The 25,161-nt window shown below is 39.0% G+C and overlaps 1 protein-coding gene across 6 annotated transcripts in view; it reads right to left on the bottom strand.

Annotated features, from left to right (window-relative positions):
• The window catches only part of tns2a (tensin 2a), a 59,245-nt gene extending 40,259 nt beyond the window's left edge, over positions 1 to 18,986 (bottom strand). For 2 of the 6 annotated variants that reach the window (XM_081387600.1, XM_081387597.1), the window contains exon 1: positions 16,994 to 18,985. In XM_081387600.1, coding sequence (XP_081243726.1) covers positions 16,994 to 17,236 — 243 coding nt within the window. In that variant the 5' untranslated portion in view covers positions 17,237 to 18,985. Of the gene's footprint in view, positions 1 to 1,520; positions 1,542 to 9,017; positions 9,152 to 16,993 lie in introns of those variants that run through there. The other 4 variants (XM_081387598.1, XM_081387599.1, XM_081387601.1 and 1 more) reach the window with 4 other exon arrangements.
• Positions 18,987 to 25,161: the final 6,175 nt, after the last annotated feature.

Genomic DNA, 25,161 nt, shown 5'->3' on the forward strand with positions numbered 1-25,161 from the left:
ATTAGAACTATGGTTTCGTGAAACACAACTCGTTTAACTATGCTGAAAACGACAGAACTTGAAGTTGGCTAACAATGCTTTTGGGAAACGCATCCCTGAACCTCGAACTTCTCACATAATAACCCTGGCAACCACCCAGAACATCATAACAAAGATAGCAACACCCTAGCAACCACCCAGAACCCCAAGAATATAATAACAAATAAAAAGCAGCACCCTAGCAACCACCAAGAACATAATAACATCCTAGAACACGTTCAGACCCAAGTAACTGCATAGGAATGAGCTAAAACATCTAAAGCTTAGCATATTGGACCTATATAGGTCATAATAATAATATTTTTTTAAAAACTGATTGATGTTAAGGACTTTTTTAGTAATATTTTATAATAAATAATTGGCAAAAACGTTACAGCGTTCGGACATCACTCGATGTCCAATGTAAAATCTGTTCCTGAAGCAAAACCACTTGAGAAGCAGAGGAACATCTGTTACTGGTCACTACATCTGTCACCACAGCCTGCCCTCTCCACATTTGAGATGTCACTTTAATAGGGTCATAACCGTTTGTCCCTTTGACTGTACTGTGGCATCTTCAGTATGACTAATACGGTTGAGAAACCATAATATAATTGCCTAATAAGAGGAGCAAGTCTTTCATTCGCTTTAAGCAAACACTCAAGATCAGCTGCTTTCAGACGATGCCCTGTAAATGTGCCCCATGACAAACGTTATGTATGTGTTATGTATTAAAGAGTCACATTTAAACCTCCACAGTTAGTAAGAAAGCCTACTTTCTTGGTTAATCAAACCAGATTGTCTTGTGTTATTATCCCTGACAGAGAAAGAGACAGTGAGAGCGAGATCTGATTTGCTTGGCTACTCCAGGAGTTCAGAAAGCTCACCCAAATGAAAATCATCAGCTGCTTTTCTGTTTCTCTTTTACAGCTCCTTAATGCTTGGATTTCCTCTCTTTCCACTAACTTCAGCTTCCAGTTTTTCCCATGTTGTACTCGATTAATTTTTCTTAGCTTTAACCAATAACATATAAAACTGTCCATGACAAAAAATGTAAAAAAAAAAAAAATCTAGTTGAAAACACGTGCTCAGTTGACGTGTATTCATGCTTGTTTCATATGGTTTTATTAAAACCATTTTGAAGTTTAATCCCTCAAAAATTGTGAAATATTAATGAAGCGTTAAAATGACACAAAGCCATTATTGTTGCAAATGATTAAATAGATGAATAGTCTATCACTGACCTGCAGTATATTTTCTCTAATTAATTGAACTAAAGTTAAAATAAGTTCAATTGAAAGCCCTAAACACAATATGTTAGTGCTTCGGTACTCACATAAAAACACTTTAAAAGCTTAGAAAGAAATCATTAATGCCACCTGATGGAACTAAAAGTTACTTGTCCTCTAATTAATTTAGTGTGCATGTAATTTAGCCCTAATAAAGTGAGCTTTCTGTGTGTCCTAGTGAGGTGAGCAGAGAACGCACATTATAAAGCTTACCTTTCCAGTGCTAAAGTCCACAAGGGTCAAGGACCCGACAGAAAAAAAGAATCAGCGTGCCATTACCTGCACTAAGTAACCCCACCCCTTTTAACCAAGTGTGCAAAATCACGTCTCTCAGGTCCAGCGCTCTCCGAGGTGTGACTGCACCACCCACCCGTCAACAGACTAACCTACTGCCCGGCCGACAGTGTGCCAAGAGCGGGTCGTCAGGGTAGGGCCGGCCCCCGGGACGCGGAGCAGAGACAAGGAGGGACTGTTCACTTAATTTTGGCCATCCAGAACAGGCATGCCAAAGCTCTCCAGCAAAAAGGACAGCCTTTGAGAAAGAAAACCCTCCCCTTCAATCCCAAATGAAAGAACAGAAGAGGAATTGAACAGACAATCTGGACATAAACAGACATAGAAATGACAGAAAGCAAGAGGGAAGTCTGTATTTTGGGTGAAACGCACACCCTCGGACCAATTTTCCCATGATTCTTCACCTCTGCACTCTCCTCTCTTCCAAAAATAGCTCCAGCTTCAACAGATCCTCACATTGTGCGCAATATCCTGCAATGAAACGAACTTTGTGTTCCAGCCCAACTTGGACATTGGTACATGCAAGCTCTAAATGGAAAGCCCTACAGGAACATAATCACCGTTTGACATTTAGGGGTCACTGACATATACAAATGCTCACGATAAAAACAAAAAGGGAAAACATTTCATATGGTTTTCAAATAGCTTTGAAAAACATTTTTAATGAAAAAAAAAGTAATAGAAGTAAAAAATTTAAAGCCTGCACAAGACTTCTCTATGATATAATTTCCTGTTTTATGTTTTTTCCACTTTTTTTCAAGAATTATTCAATGAGCCATTTACACGTTCGTTTATTTACACGACGTCGGCGTTTTGAGGGCCTGAAAACGCAAACTTTTTAAAACGTGTTTTAAAGTGCAAGTTTGTGAAAACGGTGATGTCATGCGCATGCGTATTACATGTTCAGTCTATAGGCACGTTAGCCTGGTAATACCAAACTCTGCTACTTCGCTTTGCTTCGTAGACAGAGTCTGGCATGGCATAATTGAAAAGCGTTTTCTTTCTCTCGGGGGGGGCGCTTGTCTGAAGTTTAAAATCATTGGTTACCCGTAAGCCAATCACATAACGTTTGGTTATGGCGTGTGTTATGCGCATGGTCAGCCGCATCTAACTTCCACTGTAAACACATGTATGATGCGAAAACAAAACCATTGAGCGAAATACCGGAGTGAACATGGCGGTGAACGACTTTTGCAGATTATGTGAAGTAAATCTACGCATCCACGGTACAATCAGTGTCTACGACACGGCTCTCAGCCCGCCCTCTGTTCGTTGATTGGCCGGCTGTTTTCAGGCCGGAGGAAAACGGAAAGCTATTACTAGTGCTGGGCGGTTTACCGGTTCATACCGAATACCGGTGTTTATTTTTGTTACGATATGAATTTTTAATATACCGCAATACCGGTGTATGTCGCTTTAATCGGAACGCGGCGCTGCGCGACACAGTCTCACCCCTCATTTACAACACACGTCTGCGGCGCATTACAGCTGCGACAAGGTTTTATTCCGTCCTCCACGCGGTGCGTCAAAATAGACTAGGCGCCTATATTTAGCGAAGCGGCGCGGAGAGCCGCTTCTGGGAAGCTTCGATCTGAAACACAAGCATTGACTAGAATGGGCACGAGACGTGTGGGGGTGAGAGTGTCTTTTTTCTCGCGGCGCGCGTGTTTTTATACTGTATTAACGTATCTGAAGTGAACTGACGGTCTTTAGAAAAGTTTCTTTGTTATTACGATTGAATCTTTCTTTATCTTTCCTGATAAAGCAGTGTTTATGAGCGTTGCTGCTTTGTGTACAGCCGTTACCGGGGAAACCACTGTTTCTGCCGCTCCTAAAGCGCGTCCTGCTGGCACCTCTTTGTAAACAGCCTTGCAAACCTGTATTATTAATATTAGTGTGGATTTTTTCTATAATATTCACTCATGACAATAAAATAGGGCATTATAAGTAAATCTACTGCAGTATTTCCTCTCTCACTCAGTAGAAAATGTGGTTAACACCCATCATGCTTGAAAAAAAAAAAAAAACCGGTAAAAACCGTGAAACCGGTATAATTTAGAAAAAAACCGTGATGTTGATTTTTGGTCAAACCGCCCAGCACTAGCTATTACACTGTCTCAGACTGAGTACAGAAGCGAAATGAAATTGAGCGGAAGTACGAAGTCTGAGGTAGTCAGGCTATAGGCACGTAGAGTTTCTTTACAAAGTGACATCACCAACTACTGGCCTCGCAGCAGAATACAGCGTTTTCTTGGATCCGTGTAAACGGGTATCGTTTTGACCAACGTTGTGGTCTGTACGCGAAAGACGCAAAGAAAAAACGTTTCCGTTTTTAGTACATCGTTGTCGTGAAAACGTTCCCCCATACCAATCAAAACAAGCCACTGAGACACACAGAACATTCTGTATCTGTCCCTGTAGTTGAAGATCTAAATCAAAAGTTGGTGGTGGAGCCAGATGGTAAAGAATTTAGACCTCTAAGGTAAAGTAGAAGCAGCCCACAAACTGGGGAATTGCTAAGATCTCACCACAAATGTTCTCCAATCAGCATGGCATTGATGCCCAGGGTGCCCCAAGGAGACCGTCCCTGCCATCATTCTGCTGGAGGTCGCAATAAACAAAAAGCATCTGCGAAACACCACATTATCAATCACAAAATTGTGCCTACGACGATGGTGGTCCAGCAACAGATGCTACCCATTACTTTTTCAAATCATAGAGAAAGAGAAGCTTCGGTAAGCCGGCGCAAACAACAATTCAAGAAAATCAGAAGAATAAACATCAGCGGGCTGGAGGAAGGGAACTGAGATCTTATACATCAAACCCTCCTCATGTGATGAGCCAATAAGGTAACATTCAAGCAACTGATTAACTGCTGCTATAACCTACACTTGCTGAAAAAGTGCTTTTAATGCCAGAGGAATTAGCTTTGCTGCCCAAAATATTCAGATGAGGTGTTTATAGTGGCGTTCGATGTAACGGCACTAAAACCCTGTCATTTCCCCCACTTGCAGATTGTAGTCAACAAGTGGTTGTTTTCTAACTGTGCAAAACTCACAGCCACAATGCTATATGGGTGTGATGCAGTTTCTAGTGTGTTCTACGTTCTCAGAAATATCTTGTTAAATTTACAGTAAATAAAAGTAGCTTCAATTAGTGATATAATGTTAATATACCAACCTACTTGAACAATTAAAATATGCTTTCTACGTTAAAATGTACTGATAACCATCTTTAATATTAGGGTCACCGTGAATTTGCTGAGTTAGACGCATTCCTGGAACAATATTCCTGTCTGAAAATGTAGTCCTAACCCTATCCCTACCCCTTTAATCTAACCCTACCCATAACTTATCCCTAAAATCAGAGGGAAATGATAGTTGAATAACACTGATGTAGAAAGCTCCTAACATAAACTGTAAACTTGTCCCTCAAATCTGATTGGTTGATTGAAATGTTGTTCTAGGATCAACTAAGATGTTGATACAGAAACACGTTGCCTTGGTAAAAATTATGTTCACCATGCATAATAGTAGAAGTGGCACAATAGAAAGCCACATGGTTGAAAAGAGTTCATAATCCATTCAACAAAATCACATGGCAATTCATAACTATTTTATATTTTGGCAAATTGGTGGCTAATTTGTATGAATTTGTGCAATCTCATTCACACGTTTTCATACAATCTGCTTATGCCCCAAAGACGGGTAAGCTTACTTATTACTTTTTTTCTAACAGGCGAACGAAAATCGCCACCTCCTAACAACATAGTTGTGTTTTCCCGTGAGATCTGGTCAGGAGATCTTATATGCTCTGCACAGGGTCATTTTTTATTTTTACCATAAATTATATGCTATTTCATAGTTTTTGCTTGCAATAGTAGGCTATTTTATATTCATTCATTCTGGTCCCCGGACGATTCATTTCCCTCTTTCATTGGTCCCATGCATGTTTTAAATATTCATCAAAGTCTGATTGCTTTAGCAAAGTATTAGAACATCTCTTCCCAACAAGCATCATTCACATTTGGAGCACAGCATCCTGGAGAGTGTTGAGCAATGGGCACCAAACCTTTAGGGTTAATACATATTGAGTATCTCAGTTGGGGAGTATAAAAGAGTGTTACAGGCCTCTTTCCTCACTGAGGGGTGGTGAAGGGAAAGCAAGGGAACCGTGTGTGTGAATACAAGTGTGTTTATAAGTGTGTGTGTGTGTGTGTGCAGGGTGGGACAGGCAGTGGAAGAACAGAGACTGCCTGTTCCAGTGATGAAGTCAGCGCAGCGCCATTACATACTTCCTGCGCTAATCAAATATGTCTCCATGACAAACAAACTGCGCAATGACCAAAACAAAGCACATGCAACATTCACAGCGAACCATTTGTATTTATAAAAAGCACGTCAGATTATTCAACTATTAGAACTGCTCATCAAAAAACGAATATATTGAATATTGGAGTGGACGTTGTGCGCCCTTTCCATGTCTACGATGGTTACGGCCCAGCATCCTCAGGATATGACGGGCTAAACTGCCCATCCTCTATTGTGCGAGTTATTATTTGAACTTCCTCCAGAAAGCCTATCACCGAGACTTCACACACTAATCACACCGCAGTCTATTAGCGGCGGACCGTTATCAAGAACTTACTCTACTGCACAATGTTGTCGTGTTACTATATATAATCCAAGAGAAAGCTAAGGGAAAGTCAAGAGACTTCAAGGCTGCTCAATTCAATTATACAGGCTATAGATAAACTACAATAACACACATACTTCCGATTACTCATCAGGAATTCCTGTGGCGTGACTTTTACGTGAACCTTCATGTCAGTAAACGTTCGCACACTATAATCTAACCGTTGGCGGTCGGTTTCCAGGCTGTTATGATTGAGCATTTCAATATGATGCGAAACTTGAAACTTCAGAAAGAACCAAGTAAAACACACTAATCAGTAACCACACTCGTTTTATGACTATTCATAAATGGCTCAATAAGCTTGTAAAGAAATCCCCCTGATTATGGCTTATATCACATAGTAATTACTTGCAACTTTTTTACTGCTCTAAAATCAACAGCAAGAATTATTAAAGTGTGCTGCTAAGTAACACGTCTTTCTTACACATCTATAACTCTTTTCCCTTTACAATGTAAACACTGTGATTCTTCAAGCAGAACGATTCATAGACTTTACAGTTGGAGTGTGATATAATAAAGTTCGCACTACATCCGCTGTGTGTATTCAGGTGGATATGTGTAAGCTGAGGAAGTCCGTGCGAGGTCTGATATTAATTGACAGCTCACTGAAAGAGCATGTGAAAGAAAGAGAGAGAGATGCACACACTGCACAAAGTAATTATCATGTAGGTGGCAAATCATATCAGCTATTACTGAGCTATTAACATGCAACCAACCCATTGAAAATTAAAGCTTTTCCTACATTCTCAAAATTGTGGTCTTTGCTGTTTTAATGGCTGTTTTCAGAGCTTTATAGCAGAAGAACATCCTTCAGTGATGATCTCACACCAGATCCACTGACTGAGCATTGCATCCTCCGCAAAGACAACAGCATCTACAAAGTTAGTGTATATAGTGCTAGTAAAAAAAACAACTTGATATTATCATGGCAATAAACCATGGTAATACGCTTTTAACTTTCAACTTTGAACACTGTGATGACTTGGTCTTATACGCTGTCATGAGAGAGAAAAAAAAGTAAAAATAAATTTGTAAAATGTTATGTAAATTCCAAATACCAGTCAAAAGTTTGGAAAAATAAGTATTTTTTATATATATATATATATGTTTTTGAAAGAAGTCTCTAATGCTCTAATGCAAGACAAAAATACAGAACATAATTATTACAATATTATTACAATTTAATATAATGTTTTTCTATTTTAATTTAATTATTTAACTATTTTAATTATTTTCTATTTTAATATACTTTAAAATGTAATTCATTCCTGTGATCAAAGATGAATTAGAAATCAGTCTAATATGATTTGATGCTTAGTTATTATCAATTTTTTTTAAAGAACAGAATTTATTCAAAATAGAATTCTTTTCTAACAATATAAATCTTTACTATCACTTTTTATCAATTTAACACATCCTTGCTGAGACTTACCTCAAACTTTTGAACGGCAGTGCACATTGTTACAAAAGATTTCTATTTTATCTACAGTATATGCTGTTCTTTTTTCTTTTTATTCATCAAAGAATCCTGAAAAAAACATTATTTCCCACATTGAAAATAAATCAGAATATTAGAATAATTTCTGAAGGATCATGTGACTGAACCACTGAACACTGGAGTAACGATGCTGAAAATTCAGCTTTGCATCACGGAAATAAATTATATTTTAAAGCATATTAAAATACAAACCGACTATTTTAAATTGTAATAATATTTCACAATATTACTATTTTTTCTGTATTTTTGATCAAATAAATGCAGCCTTGATGAGCTCAAGAGACTTTTGTCAAAAATATTAAAAATAGTAGTGTCCAAACTTTTGACCTGTGCTGTGTGTGATTTTTTTTTTTTTTTTTTTTTTTTACTGAAAGGAAAGTTTATTCAAAATATAACTTTAACAAATCGTGCAGGTTGATATATGCCCTTAATGCGCTCTATGAAGTGAGCTCACTGTTTTGAGACTCAGCCGTTGTCTCTAGTGAGGCGTTTAATGCATGATGACGCAGTTACTATTAGTTACCAGCTCGTGAAGTCATATGATGACTCTTTCTTTCTGCTCCAATTTTCAGCGCAGTTTCACCCCTGGCAAAGAGTGGGAAAAACCAAAGCTGTGCGTTTCCTCAGACTTTCATCGACGACGAAACGCAATAAACATACAAACTCAAACGCTGGGCTCAAATTAGTCCTTGCCAGACTTAATTAGCAGAGTGATAAAACTTTAAAGAGTTTTATGAGGTTTTCATTTGTGGTTATGTTAGAGAAAGAGGGACTTCGCTCATGCTGCCTGCTGTGCATCTTGCCTGACATGCTTCATGCTGTTTAGCCATGACAGTGAACATGGAAAGAGAGCAGCAGCACCAACACCAGCAAAGACCTCTTATTCAAGTGTATTTAATTACCAATATGGAATAACAGTGTTTTGTTAAGCTCAGATCGAAACTATTGTATCTTTTTACAGATAAACACACAAACTAGAGCACTTTTCTCACAAGCACTCACCTATAGGATGCTGTAATAGAAAACAACGTATCAGATCGCTCCCATTCCAACATATTATTTGAATAACATGCATTCAATACTATTTAATAGAAATAAATTCCAAGTCATTTACACTAAATAGAATCACATCTCATTTTAGTTGTTTTAATCTTTTTTTTTTCTTGACATTCAAGACCTCTAGACATTCGTATAGCTATCTATACTGAATGAGAATCATTTACCTTACTCATGTTGATGGAGAATATTCCAGCTAAAAAAGGTTTCCTTAAAGATTTCATGGGCTACATTCCCAATGATTCAATGGAGAAGCACTCGACTAACTGATGGAGTTGTTTTCTTTACTCTCAGTAAACTCGTAGTCTGGCGGTGTGGGAGGAGTTACAGCGGGGAAAGAACACTGTGGAATGTTGTTACTGGAAGCAAACTTTTCTGATTGGCTGCATCCTGTCGAATCGATTGTTGATTGGATGGAAGGCAAATTAGACGCGCCTCTTTATGAATGCAGCGTGCTCTGCAATGTATCTTTCACTCATGACTTTTTCATTAACAGCATAATTATGCAACTAGACATTGATCACATTTTTGCTTAGAATATTCAAACATTTATTTATGACTTAATTCTATCACCAACTTAATATTATTATATTACATTTTATTAGGCTAGGATGTCCTTACAATAGTAAACTGTTGTATCAATCAATCAATCAATCAATTAATCAATCAATCAATGGTGGTCGTCAGATATCAGTCTGAAAATGAGTGTGCGTCATATTCTTCCGCCAAAAAGTGTCACTTTGAAAGAACTATTAAAAGAACAATAGAGACATCAAGTGGTCACAAATAGAGTTACATCTGCAGTCGCATTCACAAGTGCTCTAGAGATGCAGCATGTTGTAAAGAGAAGTAAAACGCCATTAAACTACTTAAAATATCGCTTTTGATGCATTTTTGAAAATATGCAAGTTATAAACACCCAATAAAAATGTTATTTTCCACCCATACCGAACATCCCAGACTCAATGGTGAAACAGCCAAGTTTGCTCATCTTTTTTGCACCAATTTAGAAACATTTTCAAACACTACATGATCATAATGAATGGCCTTCAATCTAAGTGATGAATGCAGTCCATCAGTTCACGAGCAGAATAAACACAAATGCGCTGCAATCGCACAGCCAAGTGGCTTCCAGCACTGAAGCCCCAAACATTGTGTAAAATGTGTGTGTGAGTAATGCATTTAGGAAATAAGTTACGTATATAAACATAAAATAGGCCTACGTAACGACTGACATAGGCCTATTAAACATCCAAACGTTTAAATAATCAATGTACTGTTGAATGTTTATATGTATTCCTTAATCAATGTTTGTGAATAGTCTGAAATAGTAAAATGTGGGAAGAAAAAAAGTATCACCTTGCATCAAACACAGAACGTTCCCCTAACGTTAGTATTTGGTTCCCGTTTGGTTATTTTTTTGAGAACCAAATAATAATGTTCTAAGAACGTTCTTTTTAGGTTTTTATTTTTGCAACCTAGCCTATATTAGCCTACCTAACTAGTGAACATTCCCTAATAGTTATTTTTTGGTTACTATTTTGCAACCATACAATAACGTTCCCAGAACGTTGCATGTTATTTTAAGAATAGTGTGAAAACCACAGAAATCATAAATTCTTGTTTTTCTATCTTCATTTACAAAAAAATATATAAATATATGCCTCTGATATGCACGCGCGTAATTTAATTTTACATAGTAATTTTGTTTTACTGTCTGAGTGAATATTCATTCTATTTCCGTTAAGAAAACTTTACTGGCTAACCAAAAACAAACCTTAAAAAAAGAACGTTCTGGCAAGTTCTGCAAACCAAAAATTGGGTATTACTAAATGTATAAAATCTTAAAACAAGTAAAAACAGAGTAATTCACTGTGCAGGAATTGATTTAGGTCACTTTTTAAATATCTGGTTCAACCTCTGGTGGCATTTACTGACATCTGTTATGACATCCAATTCAAACATTACATGGCTCATGATAACTTTTGTTAACTCTACAAAAGTAAATCCACTTCACCAGCTAATTACTCTTTGACCCGCCCTGCTGCTAATTTCATTGGTTAAGGTTACAGTGACAGGATAAGTGTTTGGTGTCTGGCGTAAAAGGTCTATGAGAACAATTATGCAAGCGATTATGTTTGGACTTTTTACCAGTATACTGCCATATCACAAAACATCAGAAGAGAAGATACAAGATGTTTGAAGTTAATCAATGTACAATTATTCTAACAGAAAACCATGTAAAATGAGGGATGACAGGAACTAAAGTGATAGGAAAGGGCAAGGGGAAGAAATAGAAAAGTATCCGGTGGGGAGGGGAAATGATGCAATCCAATTAGAGAGAGTGAGAAAGGGTAAAGAGAGACACAGAGGCCATGGGAGTGTGTGCAGACAGGATGTGGAGGGCACATGTTTGAGGAGAGAGGGGCCCTGGAGCAGCCACAGACTGGGAACACTAGAGAAACATGTCCCGTCCCACTCGCCAAACCATGTGCATACGGATATATACTGTTTACAGAACCAGGAGAGAGAAGAAGAAAGAGATTTCTGTGTCTACAATTCACTTTTAATAATAACTTGCACTTCTGCATTTCCTGTGTGAATGCTCTCTTTTCCGTCTCTTTCTCTGTCTCTGTTCTAGTCCTCATATTTAAGGTTAGCGATTTAAACAAACCCGCCAACACTATTACATCAATTAGCATGTAATACATAATTATTAACAATATATTATTTATAAGCTTTTTGCATAATTTGACAAATGATAAAAAATTATTTTAAGAAGTTTGTGTTTGTAACAAGGGTAAAACAATCAAATCTATGCATTAAGGCAGTTGAAAAATAGTAAAAAATAAACGACGACTCAAAAAATAAGGACATTTAAGGCATTGTCCTTTGTTATTTCCTTACAAAATGTAAAAGCTGAAAAATCTTTCATTAAAAAAATCAACCCTGCTGGCTCATAAAAATGCAAGTAGTTGAAGAAACATCCAATATTTACTCTGATTGTATGTTGTGGAGGTGGAACCATGTTTCAATGGAGCCATGTTTCTGCCGCACAGAGGAGACTTGTGTTACCGCAACACCTACAATCACTCAAAATAACAAAACGGGAAGTCCTGGATATTTGGAAACACCTGTGGCTAAGGCAACGGGTAGACATGTTTATACTTTAGGCCCTTTTCAAATGAATGCACTTCGAATGTAGTGAAACGCATATTTGTCGTGTGGTGATGTAATGTTGTCCAACAGTTTTGGATGGAATGTTAAAGGGAGAACACAAACATTATTAAAAAAAGAGGAGAATGCGAGAGAGAGAGAGAGAGAGAGAGAGAGAGAGAGAGAGAGAGAGAGAGAGAGAGATGAGAACATGCAGAAAGAGGAAACGGAGGGAGGGGCGAGTGCAGGAATGACTGGGTACGAAAGAGCCAAAGGCTGATTAAATACAGCTGTGGAGGGAGGGAGAGAAATAGATGATGGAGATAGAGAGAGAGAGACTGAGGCAGGATGGACTGAATTTCGGGGGGTAGAGTAGAGGGAGTCAAAGAAGAGACATGCTGGAGACAAGATATAAAGACTTAAGAGTAATGCAGACTCCAGAGAAACAGGCGCTGGGCAGGAATTAACAATATCTAACAAAAATGCTGTTCATTTTATGAAAGCCATTATAATTTCCACCAGTGTCAATTCCATCACATCTCAAATAATGTTGTTTAATGAACTTCTATGGTGGAAATTACATTTGAATTTTTTTTTTAAATGCCGTTCTAGCTGTGAAATTTCTACCTTTGCCATTTTATGCCTCCTAAATACAGATTAACAAATAATGTATGTATATATTTTTCAAATATGTATCATTTGACAAAATTGCAACTTGGTTGGAAATGATGCACAATTAAAAAAATTCTGTTGACAAGTGATATTTAACTTATAACAAGTGATATTATATCATTTTCGTCTGTTTTCTTCCAACATCATGCCTCATATTTAATCTGAAGCTCTTCACTGGCACTTTTGTCTCGTTGGTAAACAAGTATATTAACTTTTGATAAAACTTTAAGAGACAAAATGGTTAGTCATGGAAATGGCAACAACAGAGGGAATAATGTGGAATTTGTGAAACAAATGACATAAATGATTATACAAATGATTTTTGTGATTACTAAAAAATGTAATTTTTAATTAATGGTTTAAATATTTGTCAAGGGTTAAAAAGGGGGGTTGTGGTGGAAATTACACCACAACAGAGGGAATAACTCAATTTCTGTGAAAAATTTTCAGAATACAAATATTACATTATTTTACTCTGTTTTTATTAGGTTTTAAAAAATTATATTATTATATATTATATTTATTATATTATAAAGAAGTCTGGGTTTGGGACAAGAGTAAAACAAAATCTATGTATTAAGTCATTTGAAAACTGTAGAAAATGGTATATATTTCAACAACAAAAAAGCTGTCATCTTTAATAAAAATCTGGGACATAAATGCCTATAGCAGAAGAACTGATTTGTAGTGCACTGATTGTAATGTGTTTTTTATGAGTTTTATGAAACGCTGAATCATATCCCTCTTCTCATTCTCTGCCCATTTCCCAACTCGCTCCCAAAACATTTACAGTACCCTGTAAACTCTGCAGACTGTCAGGGCGGTATTCCGAACGGTGAAGGGAAGCAAACAGAGGGATTTCGGAGATTTGTTTTTATGACCCCAGCACACTGGTGCTTTGATGAAGTGGCACTAAAAGGACATGGATGGCTTTCCTTTTCCTTTCAAGTGTTTCCAGTTCACATTCCTCATTGCGCACACATGATTTTTCTTCTCTCACAACACACGCATCCTCATTCTGTCAAGAGTAACACCCTGATGCCTGACCATCTACTTCTGAGAATATATAGACACACTGGAGGTGTGTGCCCCAATCTGAGTTCTGTTTCATCGGAGTATGAAGGAATGTGATACAGTAGCAACATAGCAAGTAGAAAATTTGATTGATTTATGCTTCCAGAATTGCAATGTTTGTGTGCAAAACTCACCGGTTACAAGTATGTTGTGGCCAATGTGTTGCTAAATGGTTGGTAAGGTGTTCCAAGTGGTTGAATACATGTTGCTATGCGGTTACTAGGGTGTTCTGGCTATGGGTGGTTTCTTGCCTAAATTTAAAGTCCAATTGCTCAGAAATGTAATTGCACATCTCTTTAACCAGCCACATCATTCATATGCATAGCACAAACTTTCAAACATGTTTGTGTTGATAATTTAAAATGTATGTGCAAAAAAAACATGTTTATGTCTCTGTATATGTTTAATACCAGCAGTATGCATGAGTGTGGGTTCCTTACGCTGTGGGGAAAAACAGCCTATTTATACATTGACCAGGCGTTTTCCTGTGTGGCGTTTATAGTGGATGCCTGTGGATTATGGCTGCAGTAAACTAGCGCTTGTTAAAGTTTCTGTCATTCCATGGATATTCTAGGAATATATCATAAGTCCCAATGAGCAAAGATAAACAAAGAGCATGGTTTGACAACAGCTGTTTTCAGATTGCAGAGAACACCGAAAACTCAAACGCGGTTTTCTAGACACTGGTTAGAACTAGCAATGGACTGAAATAATGCTCTTAATAGAACATTCATCACTAAAAATATTTGGTTAGTCGAAGACTCTGCATCATCAATGTTTGGAGAATTGGCTCAAGTGAGGGCATCACAAATTTTGCAAAAAAACAAAACACCAGATCAAATAAAACAAACGAAATACAAAACAAAGCAAAATAGATAAAAACAACAACAACAAAAAAGATAAATAAATAAAAACAATGTAAAATCAAATCAAAACAAAACCATATAAAACAGACAAACAAAATACAAAACAGCCAAAAAAGAAACAAAACAAAAGATAGAAAATGCAAAATAAGAAAAAAACAAAACAAAAGATAAAATAAAATAAATAAAAGACCAACGCAAAATAAGTTTAAAAAACAAAACGTGAAGAGAAACTGGCTTTACGTGCAAGTTCATATTCGCCAAACCCAAGTTCCCATGTCAAAGTGACCATCCAGAAGTGTTGTTCTCCCTTACAGACAAAGAAGAATGACACAACAACACAACTCAAAAACACAGGGATGAGGCCTTGGTATTCGTGACACTAAGACAATAGCAGCTCAGTCAGGGCAAGATTCTGACAAGCTAAAGCCCCTCTTTGTTAAATTACAAAAAAAAACAGAAAATAGCCAAGGGCAACGAATAATGCAATATGTAGTGCAAGGGCACAAATGATTGATTTGATGTGACGAGTAAGTAATACATGGCTTAAGGCACACACACACTACAAGATATTAGGGCCCATTTTGGGCCCAATTCTCCCCTTCCGACAAATTCCAGGTAAAGTCCTGATTATCTTGATGGTTCTGCAGATTATCTTATCAGATTGTCCTAGGGTGTGATGTGCGTTAAGAATGACTGAATCTACTCGGAAGAATGTCGGAGCCGCCCCGATCTCGAATCGTTTAAAATGTCTTAGATTCCCGAATACCAAGGCCTCAACCCTGTGTTTTTGAGTTGTGTTGTTGTGTCATTCTTCTTTGTCTCTAAGGGAGAACTAATCTTCTGGATGGTCACTTGGACATGGGTTTGGCGAACCAGATATCCTCGAGACAAACGCACATGCACACTGAACGAAACAATACACAATCAGAAAGCGAGCTGACGGAAGAATAACACGACTTCATTCAAACCTTTTTCTTTTTTTCCCCCCAGTGAATTTTCTGTAAAAGGCCGTCCAAACACTGTTATCGCCATTTCTTCTTGCCCGTCGTCCGCCATATTAGTTTACTCTAAAGTCACTTTTGATGGGAGAGATTTTGCAAGATTTCCTGTGGATCACGGCAAGATCACACCGCGGCACTCCACGTACTATTGGAACAAAACCGTTAAATCTATGCTTTTTATCGTCATGTTTGTGCTCTCCTTGGTTGCTCCACTAGGGCTTTAAAACATTAGATGAATGTCAGATTTGTTAGATAGATATCATCATAAATAGGTTATATGCTTGCATAAGACAGTGTTTCATTATAGTCTCATTACCAGACCAAATCCTTTTCTACGTGACATGATCATGCACTGATTTAGGAGTATTACTATTAAACGCTGCCACCACAGCAAAAGAAAAGGAGCTGGGCCGGTATTAAAATGAAAAATGTCTATAAAAACAAACATTATGGTTACAGTAGTAGGAGGAAGCATTCAAAATATGCCACAGCCTTATGCAAGTTTGCTATTAAAATATCAACAGGACAGTGGATGGACTCTTTCGCAATCCAAGAGTGACATGGCTAAAATGTGTGTGTTTGGGCACAGATGCCGGATCTGTGGTGAAATATGAAAGAGTCATTGCTGAATAATTGCTGGGAGAGTCATCTAATGATTCCCAGGATCAACTACAACTTTCTGACATCATACAGAGGGCTCAAAGTTCCCACGCTGCACTGCACGTGAACAAGCATCGGGGACCAGACCATTACAGACTTTCACTCTCAGGCATGTAAACACACAATCAAGCCCTCCTCAAGTTTTCCAGCCCTTCTTTGTCAGTGTCAACAATCAGGGAGACATTGTTACTCCAGAACACAAACGCTTATCCTTACACAAGGATCTGTACAGACCCATAATCCTATGTTTTCAACTTCAGCGTGTAACTCATCCCACACTACTTGTGCTACGGGTGTGAAAGATACTTCAAACCATGCTGTTTTTTGAGGAGAGGTGTGCTATTACTTTTGTAAGAGATCAGACTTCAATAAAATGGGTGAAAAACATCCCACAGACTTAAATCGAGGGAGAGATCCAAGTCAAATCTAGCTCGAAATTGTTTGGCTATTTTGTCTTGGGGCTACCCAAAATACGAAGCATAAAACACACTTTTAGACACTCTATGTGTAGCAAGCATGTAAAGGTACAACATATACAGCATCTGATGCGGTCTTCTCTCATAACAACAACTTGCGTAACTTTTAATTGAGCCTTAGGACATCAACAAACCCGACTCCTCACATGGGTTTCACCACAATCATTCGACATGGGAGCACTCAAGTAAACACGTTCCCTGAACTCATCACTTTGAAACAGACTCTAGAAGTACTCACCTTGGTCAGCCTCATGTTTCCCCTGGACTTTGCTCTCTCCCTCCTTACAGACCCTCTCACGGGTACCGGATCTGGCTCGTCTCCACAGCTATCCGCACACAGGGCGCAACCCATATAGAGATCTGAACCCTGCTGGTCCGTCTCTCCTCTCTTCCCTCTCTCTGGATGAGGTTTCCCCGAGCACACAAGAGCAGCTGTTTTTGTCCGCTCACTCGAGGCCCTTCCCCTTTTCCTGGCTCTCATTCAAACACACACACACGTTCGCCAGTTCACACTCATCCATCTCTCGTGAGCACACAAACTTAAACAAAGGTGAAAATATGCCTATTAAATCAAAAGACTATTAGCACTCTGAAAGCAGCACGCGTACGGTCAGCCAAATGTACACAACTCGCCAAGCCAACATCTAGAGGACATCAGCCCCCACCCCCTACTATTCCCAGAAACACACACACCATTGTGCTCAAATGCTCTGTCTTTCAGACTGTAAACAGACGTATGTTGACTTTTCTTCCTTTATAGCTCATTTTTAGTGTTAGGAGAACATCAAATGATGCCTCAAATCATGCAGTTTGTTGAGGAGAGGTGTGCTAGTGCTCTTCTAAAGAATAAGATTTATGATTTTCGTCTGGTGGACGATAAAATGGGGAAACATAGATGTACATTCCCATAGACGTACATTAAAGGAGGGACTTGAGCCATATCTAGATACCGGAATAATACAGAGATTTGGAACACCCTACTAATCACATAGCTACACATTAGTAACCACCCAGAATGACTTAGCAATGCCCTAGCAACCACCCAGAACACACTAGCAATTGCCTAGCAATGCTATAGTAACCACCCAGGACAACCTATCAATCACCAGGCAATGACATAGCAACCACCCAGAACACCAAAGCAATTACTTAACAACACCCTATTAACACAGAATACCATAGCAATGTCCTAGCAACCACCCATAACACTCTAGTAATCACTTACCAAAGCCAGAGCAACCACCCATTACACCCAAAAAAATCACTTCACAACACCCTATTAACCCAGAATACCATTGCAATGCCCTAGCAACGCACTGGCAAGTAGCAACCACCCATAACCCCATAGTAATCACTTAGCAATGACATAGCAACCACCCAGAACACCCAAGCAATCACTTCACAACACCCTATTAACCCAGAATACCATGGCAATGCCCTAGCAACCACCCATAACACTCTAGTAACCACTTAGCAATGCCAGAGCAACAACCCATTACACCCAAAAAATCACTTCACAACACCCTATTAACCAAGAATACAATAGCAATGCCCTGGCAAGTAGCTAGCAACCACCCATAACCCTCTAGTAATCACTTAGCAATGACATAGCAACCACCCAGAACACCCAAGCAATCACTGCACAACACCCTATTAACCCAGAATACCATGGCAATGCCCTAGCAACCACCAATAACACTCTAGTAACCACTTAGCAATGCCAGAGCAACCACCTATTACACCCAAAAAATCATTTAAAAATTACCTAATGACCCAGAATACCCTAGAAATGCCCTAGCAACCACCATAGCACTCAAACAATCACCAAGCAACCACCCAGAACACAGTAGCAATTACCTAGCAGTGCCCCAGTAACCATCCAAAAACACCAGACCACCAAAGTAATCACTTTTCAAAGCCCTAGCAACCTCTCTGAACACTCCCTAGTGACTGCATATCAAAGTACTAAAAATTACTTCAGGTATCTTTAGAACTCTTCTATAGTTTGCACCACACCATCAAAATGTGACCTTTTGTTAGATTCACGATCAAAGTATGGCTTAGACATGAAGACAAAAGAAACAAAATACATTGTCTCTAGGAGCCACAGTGCAGAACATGCAACTCTTACAGATCTTCCAACCTCAAAAGGATTTCTCATGCTTCTCTTGACTTCACTCATCCATTTCACTCATTTTTCTTTGCATATTTTCTCAGTATTCTTGTAGAGCAGGCCAGCTGAAACCACGACTATTCACCAGGAAATGATATGGCATATCAGACCACAACAACCAGCAAGGGAAGCCGCAGCTCTGCAGGGCTTTGGGCTGAGCTGGTATGCGAGTTGGCAGCGTTGATGTGTAGCTGCTGGGCTTAGGCTGTGTAACTGAGAACCTGTGTGAACAGAATTGGCCCTTCAGAGACGATTTACCCTGATCAGGCCTCCGAGAGTCAAACTCTCTATCTCTGCCTCTTTAAGAACATTTTTTTGTTGTTGTATGTTTTCAGTTTTCCTAAGGACCTTTTTTTCTTTTCTCAAAAGAGGATAAGAGATGGAGAGGAGGGGGATGGGGGTGACAGGGTGGCCTGTGGGACTATTAAATCGTACCCCTTTTAAGGCAAATTCCACTCGTGCCTCCTCAGCCCCTCTTGTTTCCCTCCCTCCTCTTTTCCTGTTCTCTCTCTCTCTCTATCTGAATGCACTCATAGGCCAAGTCTCTACTGAATGCCAAAGTCCCTTTAACAACTTTCTCAGGTACATAGAAAAGATTGTTCCGTGCTGTTGTAGCTCAGAGATCGCAGGTCCACATGAGACCTACCTGGAAACATCATCAATTGAAAATTCTAGAAAAAAACAACATTATCAGGTCAGTCAAGTAACACTGTTTACATGCAGCCTACTAATCAGTTAGTAATTCAACTAATAGATGCATTAAAGGTGCATTAAGCAACTTTTCATGTTAAAAATACCCGTTTTTCTAACCCATAAATGCTTAAAAAATTGCCTCATGGGCTGAATGAGCCCTTCTCTGATCACTGAGATTGCCTCTATAATCCTGTACAGTAAAATAAATAAGAGGGATTCGGGACGGAATCGACTGGGCGTGACGTCATGCGCGTTCACGCTCACCTGGCTATGTCTGGCAGGTTTGTGTATTCGCCGCCATTATCCGCATCAGCGAAGACAACTCAACTCAAGCGACTTTGGCAAAAGTAGAAGATGGATTCAAAGAGACCGGCTTCTAGTTCATCCCAAACCCCAACGCAAACTCCACGTAACCGCGTGCACAACTCTGGTTGCAGTTTCGCGTGTCGCCAGAAGGGGGCATAGTTCTGCAAAAACTCAGAGACTTGCGCAATGCACCTTTAAAAAAACAAAAAAAAAACATCACATGCATCTGAAAAAAGAGATATGATTAAACTTGATCCATATGAATTTTCAACCTGACAGAACGAGGAGGTCATCCTAAAGAAAAAACATGAACATTCTTTCATCATTTACTCACCTTAAGTTGTTCCAAACCTGTAAGACTTTCTTAATTCTGCAGAACACAAAAGATTTGTCAATTAAAGTCAAAGAGGTTCAAAACAACATTTACCAGAAAAGTCCATTTAATAATCCAAATTTGACTTTAATGAAGTGGTTAATGACCATCTCAGATCTCCCCAACCTTCACTGTTCATCCAAACAGGTATTCCCACTCAAATGTTGCTTACTGGGCCAGATAAAAAGATTAAAATTGCACACTTCACCTTAAAATCCACATTCTCATTTCATCGAGATAAGCTTAGACAAAACCATCGCTACACAAGCATTTTTGAATTTATTAAAAAAGACAAGCCAGACATTTTTTAGAAGTAATGCGTCACCTTACGCAAATAGAGAACTGAGTGATCTACGGACTGTTTCTAATGAAATGTGTTTGTCTGATACACAGACTCTGGCACCCCATGAAGTCGATGAGCCTAGCATGCAGCCACACGTTTTTCAACACCTGAAGTGATCGCAGCAGGAAAAACCTCCAAAATGCCCAAAATAAAAAACAGCCTTTGCCATTAGCTGCCGAGCACTTTTTGGCAGGGAACGTCCTCCTGGCAGAGGCCTCGGCAGACATAATTCTCACTATCTCCTAATGGTGTGGGGAGGCTTTTCAAGCAGGGAAACAGAGGACAGAGAGACAACACACTACACTGACAAGATTAATTATGAACTGAATGGAAAGGAAGGGATTTAACATAGGATTCTGTCTGGACTTTGGAATTCTTTTTTTTTTTTTATTCTGATTGCTGCAAAAGAAAGGAAAGGAGGAAGGAAGAAAATATAAGGAGTCATATGAGAAAAGCTGAAGAGACTGCTTAAAATAGAACGATAAAACAAAGACTGTATGCTCCAAAAAAGGAAAGATAAATAGACAGACGGGGGAAGATGGGAATCTAAGTGAACACTTGAGACAACGTTTTTAAACAAATGCCCTGGATTGGCCACTAGGCAAAGATAATACAAGCAATTGCAGATGAAAACAAATTAAAACTGAAATACTTAAACAAAACAACAAAGTCCACAGTACCACTGTTAAAGAGCGGACAACATGCACGTTACAAATACCTTAGCACTCACAAATACTAATGATAAGATCGACAGTACAATATCTTGATTTCCTCATTTTTTTTAAAGAAATTGAATAAAAAAAAATTGTGTTATACATTCAGGGTACGCTTAGCCTGATTTCGTCATACTCGTATTCTAGGCAGAATGTGAGTCTGATACTGCTCCATAGGGCTTTCATTATGAGGCGTGTCTTAACCGAACCAGGAAAAAAAAAACTCTGCACTTAATTGGATAGACCTACAACTAATCAGAGCAACGCAGTGAGCGACGCAGTTGTCAACAGAGCTCAACTGCACACACGCAGGAAGAAGTAAAGTAATGAGTAAAGTAATAATAAAGCACTCCAAGGAGAAACCACAATGACCACAGGGTTTTCATTGCGTCCCATCTTCTTAGCGACCATCGGAGTCAGCTGATAAATTAAACTTTAGCCGAATCCCGTAGGAAGGACGGCAAACACATCTTTCCGATCGACAAATGCCTTGATTGCGGTTCTCTGTTCGTCTTTTAAAATGGATCTAAACATCTAAATTCTCCTGCTGCAGTCGTCTTTGTTGAAAACCAATTCAACCCAAGCGCTCTTTGGTGACGTGGGTGATTACGTAACCGCAGATCATCTGTCCATCATCGATTAAAGCCCGCCCTGGCAATTTGATTGGCTCGGCCTTCTTTGGAATTTCTTTTGGAGTCCAGACCGAACTTCCCGAACAAAAAATGTAGTGGGCGGGGTTCGGGCTGGCACCCAGGCTAGGGTACGCTTACACGACAACGATATGCTTAAAACGAATACGTTTTTCCTTAGTTTTCCGCGTACAGACACCATTGTCAAAACGATCCCCATTCACACGGATCCACGAAAACGACTAAAAACGCTGTATTCTGCTGCCAGGACATTAGATGGTTATGAAACACAATAGACTGAACACGTAATACGCAGAGCTTCACGTTCTTGTTGTTTACATGGAGAACGTTTTCAAAAATGTGCACTTTGAAACCCATTTTCAAAAGTTTGCGTTTTCAGGCAGTTCTATAAAACGTATAATTTTTTTTACGTTTTTTAGTTGAAACCGGTGTCGTGTAAACAGCCCCTTAGACTTTTACCTGTTAGAAGGAAAGGTTAGATGGTGGGAAGACACTTTTGAAAGACCAATTTACTGTAATTCTTTTCAGACTGTTTATGGCAGCTCCTTTAACTGTCTTCCAGTTTATTTCAATTCTTTCATGGTAACTTTTGGGCTTTGTGGTACAACTGCATCTGGCCAACAGGCTTGCATTGCCGCACAAGGAGGAAAACAACACAAACCAAAGTCAGGATTCATTTTCTGAAAATTGTTCACTATAACTTACTCTCAAAGTGCCACTAGTGCAGGGTATATCTAAAACCCTAATTAAATACAGCTGAACCTGCTAATTAAGGTCTTTAAAATTACTAGAATCTTCCAATGCTTATGTGTTGGGGCAGGTTAGAGCGAAACTATGCTGAACACAGGCCCTACAGGAGCAGGACTGGACATCCCTGGACCCCATCCTGTCCAATCCTGCTCCTGGAGGGCCAGTGTTCAACATAGTTTTGCTCTAACCCCAACACACTTGCCTGATGATTCTGAAGACCTTGATTAGCTGGTTTTAAACTCTGCAGGACAGTGGCCCTCAATCTTGCCCTTAGAACACTTGTATGTAAAACTCCAAGGTGCTTGCAATGGTTCCTTTCATTTTTAAAGCAGTCATTTGGCCCTCAGCATGTGTTGTAATGCCTAAACAGATCATACTAGAAGTGGATGATCTCACAACATGACCCACCCACAGAGGGCGTGTGAGAGACTCTGAAAAGGCCACCTATTGTTTATACAAAGCCATCACCTCAACACCCTCAGAGTTTACAAGAAAATTTCCAAGTTTACCACAGCGTATTTCACAGTCTCCTCCTAAACAAGTGGTCAGTTTTCACATACTGTCCTGCAATCTTCCAGGGCTTGGTTTGGTTCTTTATTTTTAGATCTTGACACTCTTGAGCATGCTGACTGAGAATGAAACCAATTGTGCCCAAACCAGGGTGGCTGCGAGATCTCAAGGACCATAATTTAGTCACTTTTTCATAAACAGGGGAGACTGGGAAATCTTGCCAAGTTCTAAGAATTGTTGCATCACGCCAATGACAAATAAAGCAAATCTCGCTTTTCTCATTTAACCACATAACAATAACAGTCTCAAATGCACCACAAGTAGATATTTTATGTTAGTAAACTAGCTCTGCCAAGAACAATATTTTAAAGATATATCTGGGCTACAGAAGTGCTTGCAATTTGTTGGTTTCTGTAGAAAGCTATGCCCTGTTGCCAATTTAGGGCCACAAAAATGCCTTCCATATGTATGGAGACCAACTTCACCTAGTTAACCTAGGAATCTGTTAAAGGACAAGAGCAATCAGACTAAAAACTTGTAGCTTCGGTCACTATACTAAATGCAATAATGCTCCCTCCAGCACTTCAGGTACACTAAGAGATCTGGGCGTAAATGCAAGCTATTCTACTTCTAAAATGAACAAACAATCTTTAATTTTGCTTAACTATCAGCAACTTTATTAAGTTAAATAAAGGAGATACATTCTTGTGATTTGAAGGAACTTGGCTGCAAACTGCAACTAAAATAGCTGGAAATCAGACTTGAGTGCCGGGAAGGAAAAGAAAAATAGTCATCAATTCCCTGTGTCACTAAAGCAGAACACAAAAAGATGTGTTGTGCTCAAACTCAAGGTACAAAAGGAGGATGTGCAGCATTAAGCTATTAATAGTGGCTTACAAGAAATACGCAGTGAGGAAGTTGGGATGCTACCATAAACATCCGGTGTGAGAGATCCGGTGTATCTGCACATGTCCAGAATCAAGTATGAAGAGTCCAACATTAGAGAAGTATAAAAACTGCTAATGTAAAAGTTAATCCCTGTTTTTTTGGATTAAAGTCAACATAAAACAAGAATTGGAACCCATTTTCCAATTCAAAGTGAGGAAAATATTCTTTTTTTTTTTTTTTTTTTTTTGATTGTGGAAACCAGATGATTCATCGTAGAGTGTGACTAATCACTTTAAACATGTGGTTGAAAGTGGCCTTGGTAATTTCATCAGAAAGAAAAGTTGTTTCATTTTGATGAGATACTGCAAAGACAAACAGTTTTAATCATTTGAATAACATTCACTGAAAAATCACCACAATAAGTGACATGTGAAAGCCAAGTATGGTAACCCATACTCGGAATTTGTCCTCTGCATTTAACCCATCCAAGTTAGTGCACACACATTAGGAGTAGTGAGTAGTGAACACACACCTGGAACAGTGGGCAGCCATTTTGCTACGGTTGGGGGGTTAGATGCCTTGCTCAAAGTCACCTCAGCTATTTCCTGCTGGTATTCAGAATCGAACCCGCAACCTTAGGGTTACCAGTCGGACTCTCTAACCCTTAGGCTATGACTAAATCTTTGATTTCACTTTGTCTTCAATCTTGCCCAATAAACAGCTACTGAATGAAGACCAGGCTTCTGTTCACCACAGGAGAAATCCTCAGCTAAGAATAGATCGATACGAAAGGCAGAAACCGAAAGATGCTGAGAAAATGTCAAAGAGACACACCACATGCAGATGTTCTGAGAACATTGAGTTCGTTCTCTCGTCTGCATCCCACGGCCCAGTCTGCTTCCTGTCAGGCTTGCTGTACTAAGAACAGAGACGACCCTTTGGGGCCTGGGCTCAGTTAATGAGGCCTGAAAGGCCGGGGTGAAGGGCACATTCTTTGGCCTCCGTCC

The sequence above is a fragment of the Scardinius erythrophthalmus genome (genome assembly GCF_964197995.2).
Source record: "Scardinius erythrophthalmus genome assembly, chromosome: 15".
NCBI lineage: Eukaryota > Metazoa > Chordata > Actinopteri > Cypriniformes > Leuciscidae > Scardinius > Scardinius erythrophthalmus.